Genomic DNA, 27,956 nt, shown 5'->3' with positions numbered 1-27,956 from the left:
GAGTACCTATTAAAAGAACTATTTTGAGGGATGACGATGTGATGTTGAAATAAATGCTGGCCATTGAGGCTTGTGAAACTGAGTTAATGTTTGTGTCTGGTTGAGCTTTTTTAACAGAAGTTTATCTTTTCTAGATATTTGGCTTCTTGGCAACAGTGGTTTATGCTGCTAATACTTACTTAGCTGTCAATAAGTGGAGAATGAACAATCGACAGCCAAATACTCGCCAGACCAGCGACTATATCCGTGCTAGGACTGAATCCAGAGAAGTGGATAGCCGACCAGAGATACAGCGTCTTGATGCGTGAAGAGAGAATCTTGGAAAACCTGTGTCAGAGAGCAGCGGGAAAAGTTATTTTCGGTCTTGCCGTGTACAGTTTGCATACTGTCATGTAAAGTGTAATGTCCCTCTTTTAGAACATGAGAGAGATGAGAAAAATGTTTCAGAAGCATTTTTTAACGTGCACCCATATTTTCTCAACAGGGATGGTCCTCACTTGCCATAAGGAACCTTTTTAAAAAATCAAGGGCAAGCGCAGTGTATCTGTGAAACAACAACATGGTAATTCATACTCAAAGTGCTGAATTTGTTTTTCAGCACATTCTACTGAATATCATCTGTGCCCAACCTCTGTCTTTTCAGTAAGAAAGTCCATCCCACAGAAACCTTGTTGTAGAATGTCATGACCCATTCCTTCACACGTGAGCACAAATGAATTATGTTTTATATGTAGGACGTTGTTGTTGAATTTAACACAATTTTGCATTTTTACAGCTCACAAGGATCAATATTTTGTAAATTCCTTGGACCAAACTTTTCAGTTTGAGAATCATTGATGAAATTAACAGTATAACATTTTATAAGGAAGCAGAAGCTGGACTGCTCGTAGATGTGAAAGCTTTTGATAGCAGTTTTAGTTAGTTCAGAGTTTACCCTGCCTTAGTCGAGGGTGATGGTGACTCAAGGTGATCTCCCCCCACATTTTCGTCCTCGTTCTAACTAGTATTTAAGATAATCAAGAACCAGAAAAGTGCCTGTTGCTGTAGCGATCTGCCTGATGGCATCAACAGAGAGCTGAATATGATAACAAAGACTATTCTGATTCCTCCTCTTCAATCCTCAAAAGAATAATGAATTCAGAGCACCACGAAGAACAGCGCATCTAATATTCTGGATAACACCCTATAGTTTAAATCCATCTCAAAATATTGTTTTTTTATGATTCCCCTTATTAGGGAATTTCTACTTTTTCGATCCAAATGTTTGTTTTCTAAAAGTATACGTAATTAGAATCTAATACACATCACTTGTATTTGCTTTATTATGACTTTCTTTATTTTAGTAAAAATTCTTTTTTCACAATAAGTGATTAATGAATAATAGAGGTGAAACTGATTACATAGGTCTTTAACCAAAATTTAGGAAAATAGTCACAGAACTATTCATTTAAAATGCAATGTTGTGTCCTGCCTTCTAGTGTGTGAATACAAAGTGCAAAACAATCAAGACCAACTTCTTTAAGTAACATGTTATTTTTACTTTTTAAATGGAACGTTTGCATCACATAAACATGTATGTTTTATTTCTTATTCAAAAGATGGTAAAGTGATCATTGTGCTGCTGCAGGACTACCACAAGTGGGAAAGCTTATTTTATCTGCCTAGATATCATTCACACTTCAAGTCGCTATCCAAACTACCAAGTTTGCATCATGTTATGATGTGTTGTTTGGTTGAGGCTGAAATGAGATCTACTAAGTTTTTGGGCACCAGATCTACTGAAGAATTATCTTAAGGGACACTGAGGCCTGTTTCCCAGTTAGTCTCCCAGTTAGTCTCAGGAAACATGTTAGAATCCTGGAGAATAAAGGCTAGTTAGAGGTAAACAAAATCTAAATACATTTTAAGGGCCATTGCAGTAGCCGGTTTCTTAAATTCCTTGAGTCCCATAGTTCGATAAATTTGCACTAGTTACAGAGAAGATCATGCTTCACACGTCTTGAAAAGAAGGTATTGTCAGATTTTCTGCAGCTGACAATAGTTGTTACCTTGTTTTAGTGTTGGTAGGATTCAGAAAGTCTAAATCCTCTATTGACAACTTCTGAACAATGCATTGGTTTCTATTAGATTGTACTAGCCAGTGGTAAGAAATAGAATGTGTTTATTGTAGGCGAACAGGCTCTCTTGTGTTGGCTCTCTTGAGAACCAGAGTTGATGCTTACCTTGCCATTTCAAGACTGTTCAGATGGCTCTTTGCAGGGTCCAAAACTAGGCCCTTTCCTTAGTATGACTCCAGTTATCCGACGTTAAACGGAAAGACTCTGAACATAATTATTCAATAGTAGAAATATGTTAAAACGAAGTGAAGCCTACAGTAGACTATTTGTGTGCTCTTCTGCAACCGTTCCAAATTGGTGCATGTTTTGTCACTTCCATACAACTACACTGCATTATTACAATGAAAAGAATTGTATTTGTTATTTACTTAGCACCTGCAGAGTAGATGCATCCACTGCTTCCTAACGCTGTCAACAATTTCCTAAACAGAAGGAGATAGTCTTGAAATGCATAAGTCATCTAGTGATTTTGGACCAAAGATGATTTTCATAACTCTTGAAGTACTACATATTGTTCATTGTCCACACTATGTGAATGTGCTTTTGCCTGGTAAGCCATGATTCTTTTACATAAGTTGAACTCTTTTGTGTTTAATTGTACGTGCTTGAAAGACACGGAAAGTCTTCCATCAAACAAGGTGGTGTTGAAAGTTGTGAATAAACCCCACAATTTATAGTTTACGTGGAGGATGCAATAAAAGGATTGTCAAGTAGTCGCTGAAATTTACCATGCTGTATAGTCTGGCATCACCTCAATGCAGGTTCTGTTCCATCAATACTATGACTTATTTATTTTTCAGTCAAGCTTAACCGCTTCGCCGCAGCGGACATTCGGCCGCGGTGCAGGCGAATTTGACGCATGCGCAGATCGGACGTCCCCCGGCCATCAGACGCTCACCATGACGTCGGACGGCCAGGTGCCGTCCAACGCATGGAAGTGTTTACATTTCAGAATTGCATTCGTTTTGTCATTAAACAGTTATTTGGTGCATGCAATTATGCTACGATTTATGTTAATGTTGCGTTTCCTCCCCCTACACTGTTATATTGAAATATATGCAGAATGGAATTATCCCAAACATCTTACTTCTGAAGAGTAGATTGTCTCCATGTACTGTACCAAGACTCTCTGTCATTTAAAGGTGTTCAAAGTCACAGAGACCATGTGGGAATTACATTGATAATATTTTTACACCGTTTCAGGCGAAGCTCATGCATGATTGAAAAATGTGATCACACTTGTTTATATTACATCACATTGAATACATTTTAGGTGAGGGTAAGGCAATTATAGTGATTGTGCGTGTCTCAGGGTGCTGCAGCCCTTCTCATTAATTATTTTTTTCCCAAAAGCATCTTTATGCTCTTAAATTCCTTTTGGAGAGTTAGCTGCCTGCAATAAAGCAAAATCTCATAACAACATGAGTATTATTGGTATATACCCCATAAGAAGTAGATCTAAGCCTAAACCATTTAAGGATTCCCAGGCCTCAGCTGATTGGCCTATTCCAGGGCAGCATTGTTACCCTGGTTTAGTCCTATTAGGTAATCGGGAGTTTATCATCTTAAATCATTTCAGTTCATAGTTGGCAGAGACTAGTGTAATATTGGATTTGAGGTTCTAATGGATACTTTAAAAAACTAGCTCTTAAGTCTAATTTTTTTGTTTGAGGTATTCCTTTGGTGCCCTTTGATGTGTCTTGCACTAATTTAAATGTATTAACGCTAATGATGGAAATGTAGACAAGCATGATCCATGGGTAAAAAACTTTGACTGTGTTACTAGCTACCAATGCTTTTCATTTTTGACCGTTGTCCTCTCTTACTGATTAACATAACTGATGAACTACTAGATACATCTTGAAAAGAAAATTGTGGTAAGCTGGCTTACTTCCCTAAAGATCAAGTGCTATTATATCTTTTGTTTGTTTTGGATAATTTGCTTTGTAATTGCAGAGATCTATCTGTATATGGGTAGGTCTATGTTAGATCATAGGCTGTTGCAAAGATTAAATTAATAAGAGAGAAGAATGTAGAAGTAATTGGCAAAGAGAGATAGTGATTTGTTTATTCTTTTCATTATTGCTGGGCACTATGGTGCATTTTCCATCCATGCACAAATTTTACTTTTGCTTTGCTTAAGCATCTTCTTGAACTAATACCGTTTTTGGTATTGAATCAAATGTCCTGAAATACTGAATTTAAGTTGAAGCAGCTTTTTGAAGCTGAATAAATAGCCAAAGGGAACTACTAAAACTTTAGCTTGTTTTATATGGGCAACTGAAATTATTTATAGCCCCACGTTCTTTGGCCATTTAATCATGTTACAGGAGCATGGTGCTCCGAATGAGTGTGTCTAGGCAGTTTTGAGACAAGGATGTCCTGAAAATATGCTGCTGAAAACAGGAGGCAAGGATTATGCTTTCTTTCTTCTATATTAATTTCTCCAGCTGCCATTTCAACATCAAATGATGAACTAATTTTCCCATGAACACTTAGGAAATGGACATAAACAACAGTCATCCAATCATAAGCCCAGACTGAATATAACAGTGCTTTACCACTGTCCATGACTCCTCCCTTTCTTTGTTGCTCCAGCAGCCTCAGGTTAAGTGCTCTCAGCTCTCTGTCTCAGCTGGGATTTTTTGTTTTAGTTTCTGCTGTTACACTTTCTGTTCTGATTGCCTTATCCACTTTTACTTTGCGGGGGTCACAGGAATGCCTGGCACAATCCTTAAGCAGCGATACACAAATTTGTGAGAGTGAGGCCACGGTAATGAAGCGGTCCTCCAACCGCCCTCATGCTTCCCCTGGAGCATCATGAGCAGCATACCTCCTCCACATCCGGTGCACTGCTTTCACCACCGACTTAACTGATCCCAGAAGAGCGTGCAGATCGCGGAGCCTTGTCTGCATTCCCTCGCTTCCTTGGAGTCATATACCCCAAACAGGGGTCAGTATTGTGTTGAAATAAGTGACAACAACCACAGGTGTCTGTAGAATACCATTTGTTTTACTTGTGCTTTGAGATACTGACGTGGAAGGAAAGCCCTATCAGATCACTGCAGGGTGCAGTTGTCCCTAAACTGAGGATCCTATTGACCCCTTGGGGACGCAATCATTTTCCCTGGGACTACCAGTTCAGTTAAGAGTCACCCTTACCACAGAAGACTCTACAGAGTCATACCGAGGAAGAGGTCCTTTCGTACCTCCTTTGAGGGATCAGTTTCATTAGGCGATGGATGCCTCTGTCTATAAGGTGGTCTCACCAGTAGTCGCTTCAGGAGGGAACTCCTGCGTCTGAAACAGAACAGCAGCAAACCTTTCTTTGATATAGAGGAAATCCCAGGATTCTCCCATACAACTCCCGACAGATACACCCGGCAAGGCAAAAGGTGAGAGGAATCATGAGGAGGGAGTTGATCTGGGGGCCTTCGACAAACTGAATAAAGCCTTCCTGGCCAGCCACGCTAGCATCTAGTGTGCAACAGCTGTAACCTTTCTTCTCCAGTGGACCCAGATGGAGAGGGGATGGACCCAGAGACCCCTCTAATTACATATAATTTTACACGACAAACATTTGGATCAGAAAAGTAGAAAATCCCAAATCTCTTGAGGGAGGCGTTTCTCCTGGGGACTCCGGAGGCTGGGGGCAAGATCGACCATGGCGTCCCTCTTCGGAGGCTAGGCCTCGGGTATCAGATCGGAAACCTGCAAAACCCTTTGGGGACATGTGAAGACCTCGGACATGCTAGACCTGGAAATAAATACTCCACCCCAAGTCCTCAGAGTGGTCCTCTAGAGGGAAGATGTCTGCCTACGTGGTGGGTAGGCTCTGCAAACTCCTTGATAAAGAGATCAATGACCGCCTGAGGGTGGAATGCCCCCATCCTTCCCTTGAGCGAAAAGCCGACCTCACACCTGAAATGGATACCAAAATGGCAACATTTTTGGCCAGATATAGTAGGATTCCTCGAAGGGTATCGACCACTCATGGAGCTCCTGCCAAGATCAGCTGGATATTACCGGCCCCCTTACAAACCTATTGACATGGCAGATGATGCAAAGGAGTACAGTTCCCTTAAATCACCTGACATCTCGTTCGGTTGGGTGCAACAGGTGATGATTTTCCTATGAAGTGCCATGCACAGACTCTCTGCGGAGAAGCGCTGGGCTTTATTGATGAAGGATAACCCCAAGCTTTGTAATGTGGTCTCATTGGAGGTTGGTGCTGTGGCCCAAAGAGGCCTATTTGGAGACCCCTTTATCAAGGAACTAGGGAAGTTTGTATCTACGTTTACCTCCCTAGACCAGGCTCAGGCCTCTATCAAGAGTATATTCACTCCAAAGATTTTCACTGGGCATGGCAGGGGGTGTACAGCCGGCTCTTTCTCCCAACAGGCTCCACTCAAGGGTCAAGGAACAAATTGAGGTCAGTGGCATGGCAGGTCATGGTTTATCGGGTTCTTCCTTTCCAGAGGATACCTGAGACATAGGAAATCCAGAGGCCACTCCCGATGATCAGTCTCCAGGAGTTTTAACGAATGTCCTAATATTTCGCCATTTCAAAGTGTAGACTACACCTGTGTCGGGATCTGCTGAGGCAGAGCGACTGGATGGCTCTCTCATATCATGATCCCTATCTATCTCCCTACTCGCAGGTTCTTGTAATTCTCTTGAAGGGCTCAGATTTTCTAGATTATGTCCCTCCCGTTCGTCCGCACTCTGGTGCTTCACCAAGGTGCTCAAACTAGTGATGGAACATCTACGGTCAAAAGTTAGTCTCATCGTCTATCTAGATTACATTTTTTTGATGGACCACTGCCAAGTGACCTCAATGACAAACCTCTAAAGAGCAGGGCCACTTCTGAACATGGATGTCATCATAAATGAGAAAAAAATCAATCATCATTCCTGCACAGTACATTACATTCCTGAAGTTTGTCATAGACTGTGCGAGGGTGGTGACGCTCAGTCTCCCCTCCAGGAAAATGGTAAAAATCCAACAGGAACTATATCTTTGACATGTTCAACCACACTGTGCTGGGGGCTCATGTATCCTGAAAAAGTTCCCCTACCAGGCAAGGCCAAAGAAGATAGTCTAGTGGCCCGCCCTTGTGGAAGCATGGAATTAGAGCGCAATATTCAGCTCCAGTCATATTATTGTGTCCGAAGCCAGTCTCCTCAGTTGGGGTGCCCACTGTAGCAGATTCTCCACCAGAGGAAAGTGGTATGCTCACAAACAGCTACATATCAACTGCCTGGTACCCCTCGTGCTCTTTGGCAGTAGAATCCAGGACCAAAGACAAAATAGAATGCCAGATCTTTCTCAAGATGTGGTGACGGTACGCTATGTAAACCACCTGCGGGGGTCAGTTCCCAAACCCTCCTAATTCTGCCCAAGAATTTCTGGTATTTTTGTCTCAACAACCAAATCTCAGTGATGCCAGATTATCTCCCGGGGCCCTCCAACAGGTTAGCGGACTGGCATTCATGACATATGCAGGACGTGAGCAGGTGGAGATAGAAGGCAGACATCCAAAGACAATTATCAACACGATGGGGCCTCTTCACAGTCAAACCCTCCAGCGCGAGGTTGGATCACCAACTACCCAGGTCCTTCAGTTCAAGACTGGCCCCAAAGGCAGTCACTACGGATGTCTTTCTACGGGATTGGAACAACGAGCAGAGAGATGCCATTCCCTCATTCTCGATGATAATGCAGGTGTTGTCTCAGGTGAGGAGGTAGCAAGCAGAAGTGGTGCCTGTGACCCCAGTATGGAAAGCTCAAATTTGGTATCTGGTTCTGATAGAATATTCTTGGGATTCTCTAATCAGACTTCCCCTTCTCCAAGATCTGCTCCTAGATACATCGGGGAACCTCCATTGCCTGAAAATGGAAGACACTGTCTCTAATGGCATGGAGAATTACAGGGAAAGATTGAAAGGCACAGTACTTTCATACCACGCTCAATCGCTCCCATGCAAGACTTGGGCTGATGGAGCAAATAAATGCTACAAGTCAGCATGTTCGAGATGTCTGTGTTGGTGCTTGCAGAGGAACTAGGATCCCATGGGGGCAGACGTCGTCCACATTCTAAATTTCTTTGCATTCGTGTGGATGAAGAAATTGCATACAGGTCGGTAAATACCGTTAGATCAGCCATTTCGGCAGGACATTCCCCAATTGAGGGCCATCCTACAGGAGAGCATCCATTAGTGAGAAACCTCTAAGGGGCATATGCCTCTTGTTGCCGCTGGGACCATTGTATTCTTCCCCCTGGGACGTGAACGCTGTCCTCCATTTCTTCCTCTCCTGAAGGGCTAATACAAAATTTTCCATGAAAGAAATATCTGGTAAGTTGGTTATGTTAATGCGCCTCGTATCTTGCTGAACAGTCTTCGATATCAGGGCTTTCGAAATAACAGGTAGGGTGTTTACATCTGATGGTGTTATCTTTCACATATCCAGGAGAACAAAAGGTAATTCAAAGGTCATGGTATGTTATGTTACAGTTTCTTGTAGAGCACATGTCTTCCTGGGAACGGGCTTCTCATCGCTAACTGGGATCGTGAGATAACTAATGTGCTAATTATACAAAGAAGCGAGTCTGGCATTCCAAGATTCCCTGAAACTGTGTGTGGTAAGATGCTTAAAGGCATACGAATCCATGGCAGAGGAACCTCGCCCACCAGGTGAGAGACCTATCCTTATGGCACTCAACAAACCCCGCAGTGAAGTTTCTTCCCCAACCGTTGCTAGATATGTGACACTTTATGCAGCAGAGGAGCTATAGCATCTAAATCTTGTGCTCTAGGGGCCAGACTAGAGGATATTTTGAATGTGGCAGATTGGTCTTCAGACTCAAACTTTAAAAGGTTTTATTTCAAACCAGTAGTAGATGTGGCTTCCTTGATGGTAAGTAAGCTTTAACCAAGCATAGTACTTGCCTCCTGTCCTAACTTAAAATGAGAAATGTCCTAGCTAAAGTAATGGTAAGTTTCAGTTTTATTCAGGACAAAGAGGCAAGGATTATCAAGTATGATCACACCTCCCTTATTAAGTAATTAGTGGGAACTGTTCATGAAAACGTATGTGGTAAATTATGTTAATTTTCGAAACAATATACATGGGAAAACGTTCATCTTGTGAATGTTTTAGTTATGTTTACATATTTCAATGGTGGCATCTTGCTGAAGATTTATCTTGGTTCTGGTATTTTTTAGAATAAATTCTTTCTCCAGTCTCCTACTGGAGTAGAAACCTTGGTTTCTTATGTTTCAGGGAATGAGGCCTCATAGCAGAAGTTGCTGGAAAAAAATGCTGGTGCTTGTCTCCGGAAGAAAGAAGAGTCATGCAAAGTGGTAAAGGACTTTTGTATCCAGTCAGGACTTGCGATTGGTTGGCTACTGTTAACTTTGTTTTCCAGTTGTGCACAGTAAAGTTAGTTTATAATTTAATGTTGGAAATGGCATATGCAGGAATGAATAGACGAGAAAGAAAGCACAATCCTTGTCGACTTGTCCCAAAAAGAATTGAAACTTTCTAACTAGGATATTTTCATTTAATGCCTTATTGTCTATTGTCAGATTGTAAGATAATGGCTTATTGCCTATTATCATATTGTAGGATTTTATTAACTTAGTGCAACACTTTGCATAGGTTACCAATATTTTGGATTGGTAAGAAAATGAACTGAAATCCGCACCAAATTTCCAGTATACTGAGAAAACTATACTTCTGTAAATAATACCTTCAAATTCAGTGCAAAAGAATCATTAAGCATCATCTTTTCTTTTAGTCTTTATAAAATAAAAACATAGGCACTAGTATGCAAATCTTTATGTAATGCTGAATCTCTAATAAGGACTCCAAACAGAATTATTCACCTTTTCCTAATTTTACAAAAAATGCGTTGGTGTTCATGAATGGATATAAATATGAATAGCTACTGGTAAGCATTTGATTTTTAAAAGGAGCTCTTCCAATGCATATGAAAACCGGTTCCTGTCTTTTCGAAGTTCAGGGAATGTCATTGGTTGTGGGAAAACAGTATAAATACATTTGTTTATGGCAAGAATAGAAGACAAAGGACTCCACTTGACCTGAAAGATCTTAGGAAATAGTTTTTAAAGAGTCTTTCATGTGCTGATTATAACAAATGCAATACATTTCCAATCTCCTGATTATCTTTAATAATCATCTCATAGGTATCATGACAACTCCTGAATCTGTATTCTGATTTAACTAACCCTTTATCAATAGATAGTTCCATATTTGCTTCCCTTCAACACGCTTTAATGATGGGTGCGTACAGACTTAAAAGAACCATGCTACTTTTAGAAGGAAAGTACTTTTAAATCTGTACACTCACATCATGTAGATACAAAAACTGCCCTTTATATTGGTTGCTGAATCTTTTCATATTTGTGTATTTATGTGACATTTAACCTAGCTGAAAAGCAGCGAAATGCTGAACAGGGCCATATTTTAAGTGTCTTTATTTGTGACCTATAAAAGATATGCGTGTATACCTAAATGCCCATATGTGATTGATTATTCAGCACAGAATTACTACAGGCTGCCAGACACTGATCCTCTGCTGCACTGTTAGTGATAAAGTACACCCAATGCGTCTTAAACGGGAGAAATGTCAATGAGACATAATGGGTCCTGTTTTTATGTTGCGAGTAAAAGTAAAATGCTCTAATGTTTTTCCTTTTAAAGAGGTTTTTTGAAAAATGTACAGCTTATAGTTGCACCTGCTGCAGTGCCACATTTTAGCTCTTCAAAGTATACAACAAATTGATGGATGGAATGCTTGACTTAATCTCAGCCACTGGTAATTACTCGGGCTGTATTGTAATCCATCATAATTTTGCAGACCATGTCACCTCAGTTTAGACCCAGCAATATGCAAATCATTCTTGACCCTGCTTCAACTGGAACAGGCCAGCCAGAACTCGCAAGCCAGACCCTCCCTGAACCGAAACAAAAGCAACACAGGATAGGTTTCGCCCTTGTTATGGGCTCATCAGCTGAGTACAGCTTGGGTCCAGTGACACAGGGTGTATGGGACCCATTTGCAGTACAATGTAATTTGTGGGTGTGGAACATTTACAAAGGGGGTCATTCAGAGAGAGGAAGTCTTCGACAATAGATGGACAAAAGGTTGTCGGGGAAGAATCTGAATGTGACTCAGTTAGTGGAGAGATCGCTTTTTACCCTCAGATGTCTGTAAGTAGAGGCATGAGTGGGAGTCATCACACTATTGCCGACCAGTATCAAGAAACTCATCTGTAAACAGATTAGCAGTTTACCAGCCTCACAAGCTAAGGCATGTCTTCAGCTGGGATCATGTCTTGTGAAATATTTAATATTTCTAGAATGGAGATTTCATCATGCTTGTCCATTAGTACTACTGAAGTATCTGCAGCACAGGAATACTCAAAAGCGGCGTCTCCCAATGGGTTCTGTGGTATCTTTTGCCTTATAAATAGCCCTAAATAAATAAATAAAAACAAATTTACAGGACGTGTCTCTGCAGATGCCTGTGGCATTCTGTTTGCTCGCCAGACCATAAAAGAAAAATAAAGTTCTTTAAAACGTCTTGGCACGCAAAATGTCTTTGCTATAATTAGAAAAAGGGAAGCAAAACATATTGCACTTTTTACACAAACATAAGGACCATTAATTAAAAGAAATGTATTTAATTCGCAACTGACCACTGAAAGCCAAAGTGCAAATACAACAGAAAGGACTGAGCTGCTCGGGACTGTTCCTAGTTTGGACCGGAAAATGACTTTGCCAATATTCTTGCATTGTTTAATTAAAATTTCCAGTTATTTCAAAGTATGACTCCTAAAACTTGATTTGGTACGTATGTTTTTGCCTTGGGAGCCTGTGGTTCCTTTGTCTGGAGTCCTGTAATGGTGGATTTTCTATGCACTCAAAGGAATGTTTAGAAGTGGTGTTCTTAAAAGGTCTTGTGCTGGCATTCTAGAATCATTATCCCAGACACTGCCTCGTACGCTGTAAATACATTTGATTTGATGGGCAGTGGGAAAGAAAGACGGGCTCCCTCCGGCTCAGCTTGGTGTATTATTTAAAGTGCCAAGGTATAAGAGCTAAAGTAAAGTGCTAAAGGTCAAGACTGAACAACTTTGGCCCACAAGCTTAGTAGCAGTTGAAATGGACGAAGGCTTTGAAACAAATTATAAAAGGCTGGAAAAAGTCTGTTTTGGAAATGTTATATTGAGGTCATTATAAAATTCCTATTCAACAGCCAAAATTGGAAGTGGGATTTTACTTTCCAGCATAACGTAAAATAATAAGACTTTTTCTTACAGGAGACATTTTCAATCACTGAAAATACGAGGTTTTCTGTTGGTCTTTAAATATTCCCAATTATATTTTTATTGGATTTACTTTAAATATATCTTCCTAGCTTGGTTTAGGTTAGCCAGAGGTAGATCTTAGTGACCCTGGCTCTCCCAATCGCTTTGCAAAGAGAGAGAGACTGGTTCCTTACACATTACAAAGATGGGGGGTGGGGTGGTGGTGGTGGGGTTCTCTAACTGATGCTCATTTTCCTTTAGTAATTCAAGTTTTACAATGTTGTCAACCTGCTTCCTTTGGGCGGGTGACTTGTCTAACACATAAACAGAATCTTACATTTATAAAACACGCTTAAGAATATCCTGCTACTTCACTAAGTTATTAATATTTGCAAGAAAACAAGCCGTTTTTCTCAAGGTAATTTTTTATAGCTATATTAGTTACTTCATTTATTTATTTTTTAAAGGCAGATTACAAGTTAATTGCTGTATGACAGCACTCTTTGGTGGATCGTTCAAGGTTTTTACCTAAGCTATGACATTTCTCATGCCTGTTTGTTGTGGTTTTTAAGAGGCTGTCATTATCCATTTATCTCCCTGTCAGGGGCGTAACAGACCTTTGGAGCCCTTGTGGTGCAGGGACCAGTCACAGGGTAGCTCCTCATAGCCCAAGGCCTTTGAATATTGTTTAGGTAGTACCCCTTATGTGAAATGTTTGGGAGCCCTTACTAGATTTAGAAGGAGCCCCCATCATTTTGAGCCATGCCACTGCCTCCATTTCATCTAGTTTTTAAGTTAAGCATTGGCAGCAAATGCGTAGCTCTTTCCTCAAAATCACTGGCAGCCATCTTTCATTGTACCAGAGGGAGATCAGTGTTTTGGAACGTTCCCCTAGTTGTCCAAGTATTGATACTATAGGGGAGCAGACCTGGCAACCCCATGCTCTTTCTGTAATAAATGAATGCCAAGCCCGCTTGTCTAGTTCCAGTGAGAGCATTTGTTAATCCTTTTTATCTCAAGCATAGTCTTTCTTCTCTCTTGCAAGCATTGTGTTGGTCACTGGTTTCTATACCACACCTACAAGACTGGAGACCGTACAGAATAACTTTTATTCTTTGTTTAAAGTGTGTTTTTAGATGTTGATTTTGTCCCTCGCAGCTCTCCCCTGTGAATCTCTGTGTATATGCTGAGTTCTTCCAGGGGGTTGAGAACCTGTAATGATATTAGCAAATTCTGTATTTAATACACACTGCATTACTTGACATTCTTTCTTTAAAGTACTTAAAATTGTAAAGCAACTATTTCACCTAGGGTGCCTTTCATGCATGAAAGTGTTTTAAATCATAAATGTCAAAAACACAAATAAGACATTGTCAGTTTCTTATACTAGGGTATATTTTTGTAATGCCATTTTTATATAACGTACAGTGGATATGGTCCATTTGTAATCATGGTAATGATAAAGTTAGAGTAACAACCATACTTAACATTCCGTTCCTTAAACTGATTGTGTGTGACTTATTGATACATACAAACACATATATATATAAATATATATATATACTATCTTGTTCCTACTGAACAAAATGTGTAATGATTTTTTGCCAGTGAATGTCTTTAAGATTTTTACAATGTTCATATATTTATGCCTTTACTCATACTTTTAGATCTTTATTTTGTTGATCAAACTTTACTAATGAAACAGTGGTTCGTCCAAGTAAAATATGTTGAGGAGAGTCCTAAGTTTCAAGGTAAAATATTGAAGAAAATACTTGGCATGTAAGTCAAGGCAATAATTGCTTGAAACAGTAATAAAAGATTGCATCTATTATGTCAACACTAATAAATCATACATATACCTACCCTTTTTAGAAAATATCTTTTTCTAGCTGCTATTAAAAAATAAGTTTATGTGTACTAAAGGTGAAGCCTACAAGAGCAAAGCTTTTTAATTGACAATGAGTGTGATTGATATATATATTTCGCCAAGGCTTTTGATTAGTGTAACCTGTTTTTAGTTTTCTGGTTGTTTGTATAAAGTGGAACTAAAGCCTTGAACATTGCAGAATATGCTAACTTTCAAATATGAAATGAAGGGCTTAGTTTATCTTGTCTTTAGATCACACATATTTGTCTAAATGGGTGTGTTTGTAAAGTAAAAATAGATTTTGTGTATTTCTGGTTAAACAGTTACTTTGCCTTTTAAAATATTCTGTATATCAGTAGAATTTTTGAAGTTTTGTTTTTTAATTTTAAAAACAAATGGTTGTTTTTTCTGTGGTATTTTTCTGTCTATTTCCCATTTTCACACTGTTCTTTATAAACCCTTTGTGTAAGCTCTGTGAATTTATGGCACTTCAGAGTGGTAAAATGTGTATTTTTGTATTTAAAGAACCTCCATAGCTTTTAAAACGTTACTCTTTGAAAAAATTGGTACCATGGTGAAACTGTTAAATAAATGGACATGTTAAGTGATACTTTTCTCTAGTTTTGTGTATTATTTTTCTCCGTTTCCTCATCATCTTTTTTTCAGTTGCATTAAAGTGGGTCAGGCAACCTGAATATCCCTTCCTGTGTTGTGAACCTAGAGATCACTTTTTATCCGTACCGCAATAGAAGAAAAGAACCAAACTGAACCACCAGCCAAGGACATGTATTTAGAAAAAAGTCTGCATGCTTCAAGTTCCACTAATTTGTGATTCAATGATTGTTTTATTTAATTGTTTTTATATAACACAAACCATAGGCACAAGAAGGGAGCAACAGTTTTACAAATTATGCTTTAAAAGTAGGCGCCAATGAGGCCATATAAAATACTTTTTAACATGACTATTGTGTAGAAATATTAAAAACAAGAATATCCTATGCATGAGAAGGTAGGTCAAGAAAATAATTATAGAATGAGATTAGGTAAATCGAACGTGGAAGGTATAGGGAAAGAAATTATTAGATAAAACTGAAAAGGGACGAAAGTAAAGGGCAATGTATGAACACTAATTGAAATAAGTCTGTTGTGTTCATCACATCTCATGGAAAACGCAGGAGCTAGACAACCTGGAGAGAACTGCGCTTATCAGGTATGCACCTGTTGAGCTCCGGCGTTGTTCCCCTTTCTAATGGTCGTACGGCCGAGGGGGCATTGAGAATCAGCTACAGAGAAGCGTGGATACAGCTGTAAGATCTGTTATGTACAGTGATTATAGCCAGTAACTTACTGACGGTGATTTTGGCAGTTTCTCGATTACTGGACTGACAGCGGGACCGCTGGGGGTGAGAAGCCACGGAGTCTTCAGCATCTTCGGCGGGCTCCACGTTCCGCATTTCAGCGTGGGAGCGTGGGAGCACTGCAGCTGCGTTCAGCGGCAGCGGCGGGAGTTTGTTTTTGTGAAGAGGAATGCGAAGCTGGAAGGGGGATTTCGGCGGTTTGGAAGCTTGACAAGAAGCATAAAAAACTCCCAGAGTACACCTGGTAAGCGTGTTCAATCAGGACAAAGCGCTGAAAACGGTTATGGGGTCTGCTTTCTAACAATAATGTTAAATGCAACAGCGAGCTACTATATTCTCTTCTACTTAAACTGTCTCACCACCCGAATTCTCGTTTGGTATATTAGGAGGGGCAATTGCTACAGGTCCTGAAAACCCCTTCTGAAATAACTTAGTAGTGTCCGAAGGAGGGAGTCGTATCCGTTGGGTTACAATAAATCAATCCCCGGAAACAATGTCAAACTTGTATAATACTATTATCCCCCTGCTAGAGAAGGCAAGCCGTGTACCCAGAAACTCTGTCAACTTAGGACCCAGTAATGATTTGGGGAAAATTCACCAGGATATGGTCTCAATCTGGCAGATTTCTTTTATAGCAGCAGGGTACCTAAGTGTAATCACTGTAGTGATAAAAACCCCTGGTATAGCAGGAGGTGTAGGGAAGCAAAGCGAGCCTTGCTAGCATCTCTAAAGGGGGGTGACAGCTTGTGTATTAGGGAAGCTAGGGCTGTTTTTAAGAAAACTCTCCAAAAAGCAAAATCTGAATGGGAAACAGATAGATGGTAGGCTATTAAGATTGCTCTGGACTCAAAAGACACTAGAGGCTTTTGGAATTTGGCCCACACTGGAAAAATTGAAGCAGGTCTATTATCGAGCCAAACATTGATGAGGAAGCCTGGCGTCTTTATTTTAAGGAGTTATTTTCAAGTCCGCCTATTGGATCGAGTGTGAGTGAGTTTACGGTGTGTTGTCCTACCCCTGACTCTTTATGGGACATACCCCCTTGTACTATGGCTGAGGTATTATCTGCCCTAGCCAAGTTATTACCTAATAAAGCACCAGGATTAGATAGAATCCCAGGGGACCTGTATAGAAATGAACAGGTAGGGTGGGCTCTATAGCTCCAATCACTTTTTAATGCAATTCTCCATGGCCTCTCAGCACCCTCTACGTGGGATGGTGCGGAGATTATCCCCATTTACAAAAAAGGGTCCCCCATTGAACCAGCCAATTATAGGCCAATTAGCCTTATTGATGTAACACAAAAAATCTTTGCAAGGGTGTTACTAGGAAGACTGCAGGAATGATGGAAGACCATGATGTCTTAACCCCGCTGCAAGCAGGTTTTAGAGCTAAAACTTCAACCGTAGACCAGCTGTTTAGGCTCCAGTTGATCTACTGGAAGCATGTAGTCCTGGAAGGTGGGAGCCTGTACCTTACCTTCGTGGATTTGAAATCAGCGTTTGATATGGTGGACCGTGACTAGCTTTGGGTATCTTGCTGGACATGAGAGTTCCACCATATCTTTGTTTTCAGCTCAAACGAGGGAACATTTGCTAGAGTAAGGTATGGCAAGAATGGGCAATTAACTGCTCCTTTCCCTGTAGGTAAGGGGGTAAGGCAGGGCTGTGTGCTTGCGCCGACCCTCTTTTCCCTTTTCCTTAATGGGTTAATTGAAGATCTACTCACCATTAAGGATATAGACTGCCCAAAACTGGCACTTCCTTATCGGAAGAACGTGAGGACGAGCGAGGAGTATCACGCAGCACAGAACATATCCTGTTCTTATATATCGAAGAGTAAAGAGTGGGAATCATCTCCCAGATATATCTTTCCGCTAAGATCACAAACTATTTTTTGAGCAACTTCAAGCTCAATACGAGTAGGCGGGAGAGAAAATTTCATTATAAACGGGCAGAGCCATCAACTTGGTATACATGTACTCGCCTAACAAGGTGCATATTAAGATTGATGTGGAATATCATCCAGAAACATCAAAGAAAATACGGCAGGTTACCTATAGGTATCCTGGGAAAAATAAAAAGAAGGAATCCAAAGTTTTCAGAAAAGTGACCCCAAAAAGAATCACGGTCCTGAAGAAGGTGTCTCGATTGGCTTTTAAACACCGAAACGCGTTGACGCATTTGTTTTATAGAATCCTAACAAAGCCTAAGAGACCGCAGATATACAGAAAGTCTGGTACTGTAGGCTGCACACAAAAGATAAAGGGCTATTGGATCTTAGATTAGATCTAGCAAGAGCATTAGAATTGCTTGTTTTAAGGGGGTAACTAGGATAAATTGTGATTGTGTTATGTTTTTATTTTGAAAATGTTTTGTCCCGAATTTATTTTGTGATGGGACTCTTTATGGTCATATTGTGTTTATGCTATGTACTGCATTATATAATGTACTGTTGATATATATGCTTTCAGGAACATTTCTGAAATTTTAAAATTGGTACAAAAGATAAATTCTTTTTTAATAAAAAAAATATTGTAAACGTTACATCTTAGTTAGCAATTACATGTTTTAACCTAAGGCTACACGATACAGTGATATAAAAGAATGAAAGAATGGTGTGAATAAGGATACTTGGAGGTTTCCAGGGATTTCCTTTCTGGCTTCACTCCGCAAATTCCCCTCATTAATGTTTGCGGATGATACCCTGCTTCTTTCCAAATAATCAGTGGGGATGCAGCGTGTGCTAAAGGAATTTACCCAGTTCTGCAAAAAGAGGAACCTTGTGGTAAATGTTGATAAAACTAAATACATGGTCTTAAATGCCAATTCCACAAACTGTCCCCACCCAATGAGGGATGACAGACTTCTGGAGAGGGTCCCTATTTTTGACTACCTGGGCCTCTCTTTCAACGATAAAATGGGGTGGGGCCCTCAAATCAATAAGTCCAACCTAAAGTTAACCCAGGCTGTAGGGGAATTTTAAAAGTCCAGAAGAGTTGTGCTTTAAAGGTTATAAGCCCACCGCTTGAAATCTACAAGGTCCAAGTTAGGTCAGCCTCCTTATGTGGGGCAGAATTGTGGGGGCATTGTCCATCCAATGCTCTCCATCTAACTGAAAATAATTTCATTAGACAAATTCTGGCCCTGCCGAAAAATACACCCCTAGTACCACTAAGGATGGATTTGGATATCCTCCCAGTTATGGATTTAATCTCGTCACGCCCGTTGCTCTATTGGCGACGGCTGTGGAGCACTCCAGAACTGGGCAGCTATAGGGAGGAACTAAAAGTGGTAATGTCATCTTTGGGGGCTGGTAGTATGCCCTGGCTTTCCTTTTTTAGGGATTCTTTTTGTGCAATTGGAAGGGAGGATCAAGAACCTTGGCAAATGCACTGAAAGAGTATAAATTGACTAGCATCATGCAGGTAGTTAACCCTACGAGCCTAACTTATGGGTTTTTGGATTTCAAGTCCCATTACAAATTTGAGCTGGTATTGGACTCAATACAACCGTTATTAGCTAAGAAGTTGTTTTTGCAATTCAGATACGGGACGCTCCCGCTTCATGCCATAACTAATAAGTGGGCGGGCGCAACCCATCGCCTAAGTCCTGGATGCCTAGTGGAGGAAGAAACGGTAATCCATGTAATGTTCTTTTGCTCGGATCCTAAAATCTGACACTGACCCGGTTTATGTTGTTGCAATCTTGAAATTTCTTTTTGCTATGTGGTCCAAACGAAGGTATTTACTAAAACCTGATCGGATTATAAGTAACACTTAGTCTCTTTTTTTCATCTGCTCTGATTAGCCACCCTGTATTAATTAATCAAGCCTGTAGGCTGGTATTGGAGCTAGATCTATGTGAGAGACAGAAATACCTTTCTGCTGGCTGGTACCTTGATCCTGGGCTTTAAAATATATATATATATATATATATATAACTAGTGAAGCAGAGGAAAAGTACCAACACTAATCCATGTAACATCACAGAACCTCAGAAAAAAGCCTTACAAGAGCTTATGAACGATAAGAAAATCATTATAAAACCCTCGGATAAGGGGGGGAATATTGTTCTAATGACAAGAGACTACTATCATGCAGAAGCAATGAGGCAACTCTCTGATGCAAAGTATTACACTATTACCACCAGGAGTGTTTATGATTCTAGCATCAGGGAATATGATGACTTGGTTCTGAAGTGGTATGATCGTTCAATGTTGGGAAGAGATGAACATATTTTTCTGCACAGCAATAACCCCATAATACCGACTTTTTACCACCTGCCCAAGCTGCATAAAAACAATGTCTCTCCACCAGGCCGTCCCATTGTGGCTTCCATTGATGCGCTGACAGAAAATATGTCCAAATTTGTGGACAACTACATCTTTCCTCTCGTCTTAGACTTAAGATCCTACATTCAAGACACCAAAGACTTTTTGAGTAAAGTGTCCACGATGGAGTGGAAACCAGACTATCTATTTCTGGTGATGGATATCACCAGCCTCTACACCATCATTGATCACACCCATGGACTGGCTGCTATTGAATACTATCTGGGCAAACGCCAAATTCGCTTTGCACAACACAACCTTATGCTGATTGAATTTGTGCATTTTTGCCTAACTCACAATATCTTTCTGTTCGAGGATAGATTCTACAGGCAAATCTCTGGTACGGCGATGGGCACCTGCTTCGCCCCCAGCTATGCGAATCTATTCGTCGGCTGGTGGGAGGAGCAGGTGCCCAGAAGCTGGAAGGAAGGCCAGGAGAGCGGTAGGGTGGTATACTGGTACCGCTACATTGATGACTTGTTCATCGTGTGGCAAGATACCAGGGACATGGCAGAGAAATACATCAACTCTCTTAATGACAACAGCTACAACGTGCACCTATCGGGGACAATTAGCGGGGTGGCAGCCAACTATTTGGACCTCCGGGTGTACGTTGAAAATGGCCATGTCCATACCGCGCTGTATCGCAAGGAAACAGCGGGTAATTCTATCCTCTTTGCTAATAGTGAACATCCACCTAAACTTATCAAGAGCATACCCTATGGGGAACTCTTGAGAATAAAGAGGAATAGCACCCAAGATCGGGAATTCGAGGCGGCTGCCTCGGATTGCCTAGACCGCTTTCGAATGAGAGGGTATGGAGAATCACTCCTAGAAAGTGCACTGAATAAAGTAAAAAAAATCTCAAGGAAGGATCTGCTCAAAAAGAAACAGAAAGGGTCAAATACCACTATAAAGGACACATTTAGGATGATAACTCCATACTCCTCAGGCGCTATTAAATTTAAATTAATAATGCGCAAGAACTGGCATATTCTGCTCACGGATGAGGTGTTAAAAGAAGATCTACCACCATATCCTTTGGTGACCTTTAGAAAGGCTAGGTCCCTAGGAGATATGCTGGTGCACAGTCATTTGGAAGCTCCTATTATGCAACCTAACACCCTTAGGGAAATGAGTGGGTTTTTTCCTTGCGGAAAATGCAAGGCATGTGCCAACAGCCGAAGGGTGCTCCATTATGACATCCCGGATGCTGGCAGAACCAACAAAATTCATAAGTTCATCACGTGTAGTACTGTCTATGCAGTGTACTGTCTAATATGCCCATGCAGCTTACGTTACATCGGCAGCACTATTAACCAGTTAAAGCTGAGAGTGCTGGAGCAATTAAGGGCAATCGATAGAGTAGACCCCTCGTACCCAGTAGCCCGGCACTTTGCGGAACACCATAACAAAGATAGAAACAAACTGAGGTTCTTTGGACTAGTATAACTGAATTGAGCAACAGGAGATTTTCTCCCCCTAACAGTATTTGTCATGTGTAACCATTTGACTACTGCAATGAATTTGAACATATGCCTTTTCCGATGACTATGATGTGTATATGAGATCTGTGATCACTTTTAATCACTCGAAAGTTCTTTACAAGTATCAATTTGGTCTTTCTGGTGTCCCAAGAGATTGAATATCGATCATATATTATTGCTTCTCAGGATTTGTTTGCTAATAAGTATGATGACATCTTAATGAAATTTCAAAATTTGATCATTATGTGTATGTAATCATGAATTGCCCTTCAGGCGGGTTGACCCTTATCTCCTACTGCGAGAGACTTGGTAGTTTCTGCTACTTAATGGCTGTACCGCTATTTTACAATAACCTGTTTGATATACAATAATTTGAACATCTCTCTTTGTGGTTCCGAATAATATGCTACTTGTAGATATTGATTATATGGCATATATCTGTATAGGTACACAAGCCGATCCACGGCGCTGTTGTGTGTAAAGCCCCACTCCTTTTTGTCTTGTAAATATCTGGATTTACGTTGATACTTTGTACCATTTTCTATTATGGAAACTATGTTCAAAGATGGCGCCCATGTTGGCGTCTGTGAGGCTAGTCCCTTGTTGATGTTAACCTTTGTCTACCTCATGTGTATTTAAATCGGAACTTCCAGGTTTTGGTAACAACACTGACGAAGGCTATCGCCGAAACGTTTGTTTGCTGTCACAATAAACTGTTGTGATACTGTACCTGCTGGAGTGCTGTTTCCTTTCCTTATGTGAGAGGAATTTTGAGCGTGTGATACACATATATATATATATATATATATATATATATATATATATATATAGGATGTGCTCGATTATTTTTTTTAATGCATTTTTAACCTAAATTATATTCTTAAAGTATGTTTTAATTTTATGAATTTCCCATAATGACGATTTTGTATTTTCCATCTTTTTAGTGGCTTTCTTATAATTAGAAGTTTACATTCCAGTGTTCTCTATGATCTTGTACCCTCTTCTTTTGGCATGGATTTTAATATGTTGTACATTTTAAATGTGCTTTTATGGCTGTAATAGCCAAAATAAAGATCTCTTGATGATGTTGATGAAATATATTCTTTTCATTGGGCTGTCCCATATTAAAAACTTTTCATGGATTCCTTTGAGAAGTATGGTCACTTCAGAATCTTATGTGATTCATAATTAGTAGTACCCACTTTCTGAAAATATTCCTTTTTAACATGCTGCCTGACGTTATGTGCGTTATGAGAGCAAGCTCAAAGGTAATAATTCCCTTCGGAGCCCAGTCAGTGTTGCATAGTGTCTCACAACAGTTATACCAGTTGAACCATTTATCTGATTCTTCAGACCACAGCCTGTGATGAACAACCCTGGCTACTTGCTAAACATAGTAAACTACCAATTGCATCCTTTTAGCTACACACGGAGTATGGCATCTCAGTGTTAGGGTGGAGTTTGGTAATCACATTTGTATCTACTAATGTTTTCTTACTTGCTAAGAATATTCACAATCAATCAGTATTTGTATAGTGCGACAAAAACACCCCTAGGGGTATAGGGGCAGCTGGGCGCTGGTGCTGCCGTAGTTTAGTCAAAAAGCCAGATCTTAGGTTTTGCTGAAGACTTCCAGGGTGGGTGCAGTCCAGAGTTGGAAGGGCATGTTGTTCTAGGCCTTGCTGGCGTTGTAGGAGAAGGAACGGCCTCAGCTGTAGCAGATGCGTGGGGTGTGGGCAAGTGCAAATGAGGTGGAATGCAGGTGTCTTGAGGGCTGAACATCAGTCAATGGTTTAAGTAGGGTTAAACACTCCCCCCCAGTATTATTTCTTAGGCTTTTGTGTTAAGCCAACATGGGTTTTCTTGCATTCTACCCCCATATCTCCACATGACTTTGCCACCACACATTCTTGTCCGTGTTGTAGCGGAGCAAACGCGTTCTCTCTCTTTAGGTAACTTATCAGTCTTAACACCACTTAGCTCCAGCGAATAATGCCTCCTATGAGTTGGTTCTATGTATCCTACCACCTTTGCTGCTATTATTATCGCTTGCAGAGTGATTCTTCAGTGTGTAGTCAGATATGTAATAACCAAGAAAAATTTGGGGCGGAAGAGAGCCCTGCATCTTTTGGCGTGCACTTATCAGCATCGTTTACCCGATAGTGTTACAGTTTCTAAATTAACATGTTGAATCTGGGAAGCACCCTTCAAACAACTACAGAAAATCTCAATTCACAGCCATTGCAATTAAACATCGTATTCTTCCAGGTAGTTTTTGTGGATTCTTATTACCAATCCAAGACAATTGTTCCAAACAGTGTCTTGTTTCCATCATTTCCTTTTTTTATTGCTACTATTAGAATAAAATCAATTCAATTGAAAAAAATACACATTTTACCCAACATGTGTATCGTGGTAATTTGCTTTGTCGCGGCTCCAAAAACAATATACTTGGATTCAAGTTGTAAACAGCCATACATGGTCATTGAGAAACGCTTGTTAAAAACATGCAAGTGTATACCTTTTATTTGGATTAGGCCCTTAGCAACGTTGTCCAGGTTGTGAGATTTAAAGTTTTATGCCTGACATTTATATGCATATATTCACATTGTTTGTCCTTCAATACACATATATCTTATTCATTTAGATTGTAATCGCATATCTCCCAGATTGATCTCATTGCTTACGTCTCACAATTGTCACAATTTCTATAACACATTATAGAGCTTTTTAAGAATGAATTAGGGTTTCGGGTTAACTCCTTGTAGCATATTGTGGTGGTAATGTTTGGCATCGATGCATTTACCTCAAGATAAAGATGTTCATTCTTGACATCCTTGCATTTACATCATGTTAATCATTGGACATCATAATAAACATTAATTGAGAACCAAATTGATTTCTTTAAATGGTATTCATCAGAGTAGACAATTCTAGTGCACATTTACCCTTTTTTATTTATCAGTAATTATACATGCTATGTTAAAATGACATGTGATCATGAACACTTTTTCCTTTGTTGTGCTTTAACTCTCCCAGATTTGAGATTCTCAAAAGGGCAAATATTCAAACAGTCTGTGGTGTTGAATTCTTATATTTGTTTACATTCCACAAAAATGTTTATCAACCATGTATCATACAAAAACTAACATAAGTGACCATCTAATTCTATTGGACCCAGCATTAATGATGTATTTCAATGATTGTTTTTATTGTCAAACTTCTTTTCTGCGGCATGTGTGTGTGTGGGGGGTGGGCTAGGACAAGTGGGAGTGAGAAGAGGTGAAAATCATTTAGAGAAATATTCTGAAAGATGGTTCAATGCCAAAACACTTAAATATTTAAAGTTCAGTAGGATTCCTTCGGGTTTATAGATGAATTCAGCCCGCAGTTGATGATCTTGATGAGTTCAGAGAAATTAGATGGGAAAATGAACTGAATGAGACATGTAGGGAACTGATAGAGATGCTAATACAAGACACACAAAACATCAGATGTCAAAACTACAGGTAGATATTGAGAAAATAAAACAAATAGTCAGTGGACGACAGTTGGAGGAAGCTATCAATATGAACTATGATAACTTGGATAATGTAATGAAGAGTTTCTTAGAGGAAATGTATAATGAGAAAATACCTACATTCAGCTAGGGTGATGGAGTCTATAAAAGGTGGAGAGTGCACACCTGTGACCAAAAGACAATGAAATAATGAGAGCTATGATTATGGAACCATCCATATCAAGCAGGGACTCGAATTAAAGTAGCGCAGAAACAATAATTTGAGAAGTTGTACCGATATAGGTGAGCCATCAATTAGTAGACAGGGGTGTGGAATTTATTAAAATATCTACTTGTCCATGGGGCAGACTGCTTCATAAATCTACTTGTCCTGTAACAAAATCCACTTGTCCCTTTGGTGCCATGTTGTGCGGCGACAAATTATGGCAGGAATCTCATCATAAAAGAGCTCTTATATAGCCTCTCTGATTATGCCAGGACTCATACCATAGTAGTGTTTGAATACTAGTAATCCCTTTATGTTGCTACGTTTCCGCAGATCTACATACTGGGACTAAAGGAAGTGGTAAACAACAATTCCAGGGTTGGAATGTCCTTTTGAGTCTGTGCAAACCTAACTTGCATGTTTTAAGGGTTTTCAACAACTCTTCTCTAATCTTTTCCAATACTGAGAAATGTTGGAAATTTACTCCTGACAATGGCAGACGTAAACCTTCTTCCAGAGTTGGGAAAAACGTGATTAGAGGGAAAATAAACTTGCAAACACTCAGGTTTTCGCATGAGCAAATCTACACCTGCATATTTGCTCATTCTAAAATGCAGTTCACAAATATTTTCTAGGAGTACTATTTCTTGTCCTACTGCTGTAAATTATTGTGAATACACGAAAGACATATAGCTGCCCTTAATGCAAGGACATAAACCAAGGGTGCACTTTTGAAACTTTGTTTTATAATTGGGCCCCTAATTTGGTCTGGTGTTAACCATGACCTTTAGTGTTTATTAAAATTCTCACTCTGTATCGGCTGGCTTCACGTGAGTGACAGCATTATGCTCTTTCATAAGGAGCTTATCGGCACACCAAGTAGTTTTGTTCAGTGCCAATAACTAATGTGGCAGTGTGTGCTTTTTTGAGACCAAAAACGATTTTTGCTTTTGCCAATGTTTGTTATAATGGTGAGGGTCCGGCAGCTCTCACATCAATAAGGTTTTACAAAAACCCATGCCACAACAAGTCATGCATTGCTAAAACGAAAAAGCTGACCACCATTTCAGACCTACTGGCTTTGCCATTGCTTGTTTATTTTTATGTTTCCCCAAATCTTATTGAAACTGGTTACACTGATTTTCTAATATGAATATTTTGGGGAAATACTAGCATGCATCAACACATTTTACTAAATGATGCGGCAAAGAAATGGAACTGAAATTTTACAGTAGTTTAGCAAAAATAATTTTTCCTACTTTCATTTTTAGGGACATTTTATATTGAAAGCAAAGAATCATTAATCTTGCTTTCAAGCTTCTGCAAATATTTGCATCTAATCAGAGAGCATTCTGGGAGCATTATGCATAGCCTCATATTGCTAAACTTTGAAACCTTGTGTCCAAATTTTTATACTGGAACCACTGTTAGTAGTGCAGTCAGAACCTACATTTACTGAGAGCCCTCAGCCTAATCATAATAGCTCTCAGTTAATGAACCATAAATACAAGTTTGAACAGCATTAACATATGCACACACTTATTAACTTAGCTGCAGGCAGTGCCCTTCTCTGATCCTTAATGTGGTACTGCAAACTAGCAGCCAAAGGGTCTGTGCTGCAGGGGGTTGGGGCCTGCTTGTCCCAAGGACAAAATGCACATTAAAACTTGTTGCCCTTGACCCCAAACAATATGTCCTGGGCGTCGGGCTATAGGAATTCCACATCCCTGAGTAGAGGTGCAACTTTCTGGAAGAATGTAAGTGAATCAGGGATACAGAGATGTGAATAACCCTCCTCTGAAACCAAGAAACGAAACTTTGAATACTAGAAATAAACAAGAGTGAGCAAACAAGGGACATAAAAGAGCAGCAAGGAGAAGGAAAGAACATGGAAGAAGTAGTATTCACTATATCAGAAGTCGGGCAAAATGAAGTAGCTATTACAAACCTCCCCAGTAAGTTACTCACTGACAGATTTAAAAAAACTCTTATAATTATGACACCAAACAACAAATCTACAGGATGTGTTCACCTGATATAATGGAAATTAGCAAAGCTCTAGAGGTGGAAGTGACCACACCAGAGCAAAGTAGCCTTAAAGACAAATTTAAATTTACTCCAATAATAGAACATAACAATGCAATAAATGTACTTGCTGATTTAGTGATGCAATATTTTGAGCAAATATAAAATTATAAATGCAATCAAAATATGAATAAAAATGAAATCACAGCAGTGGAAAGGCCATAAAAGGTCAGTGTGCTTGTTAGACTGGGGGGGGGGGGGGTTGTTTAGCTTGATTATAAATATTATAGCGAGGAAGTTTTTAGACCATTATTGGACAGAGAATTACAAGGTGATGTGAGAAATCAGGTTGTTGGTGTGAGCCCGTCTCAAGAAACAGCCACAATCTCTGTCAGGGTGAATCATAAAAGACACTTAAGTAACCTGTGCTCAACCCTCCGATAACTTGGCACAAAAGCAGTCCGGTTTAATTTGGGGGCAATGTGTATAGTATTTTTGCAGCACACAAATAGTAATAAAGTAAAAACACCAAAAAGCATCCCACACCAATTTAGGAAAATAGAGAACATTGTAATAAATGATTTGACACCAAAATGACAAACATTCAATCAGTAGAACAGGAGTTATGAACTTTTAAATTAAAAACTAACGGCTAAAATATCAAAGCACCAACCGCAGACATCTAATCGCGCAAGACCAGGTCAAAT

At 39.8% G+C, this 27,956-nt stretch overlaps 1 protein-coding gene across 2 annotated transcripts in view; it reads left to right on the top strand.

Moving 5' to 3' along the window:
* Positions 1–27,956, top strand: part of CMTM4 (CKLF like MARVEL transmembrane domain containing 4) — a 332,246-nt gene that overhangs the window by 288,129 nt on the left and 16,161 nt on the right. Inside the window, exon 4 of one of the 2 annotated variants that reach the window (XM_078669540.1) lies at positions 135–14,932. The exons of the other annotated variant lie outside the window; for it this stretch is intronic. Coding sequence (XP_078525666.1) covers positions 135–308 — 174 coding nt within the window. The 3' untranslated portion in view covers positions 309–14,932. Of the gene's footprint in view, positions 1–134; positions 14,933–27,956 lie in introns of those variants that run through there. 2 annotated transcript variants of the gene reach the window in all.

Source organism: Lissotriton helveticus, chromosome 12 (genome assembly GCF_964261635.1).
Source record: "Lissotriton helveticus chromosome 12, aLisHel1.1, whole genome shotgun sequence".
Lineage (NCBI taxonomy): Eukaryota > Metazoa > Chordata > Amphibia > Caudata > Salamandridae > Lissotriton > Lissotriton helveticus.
Note: the sequence above shows the minus strand (reverse complement) of the source record. Positions and strands in the feature narration are given on the sequence as shown.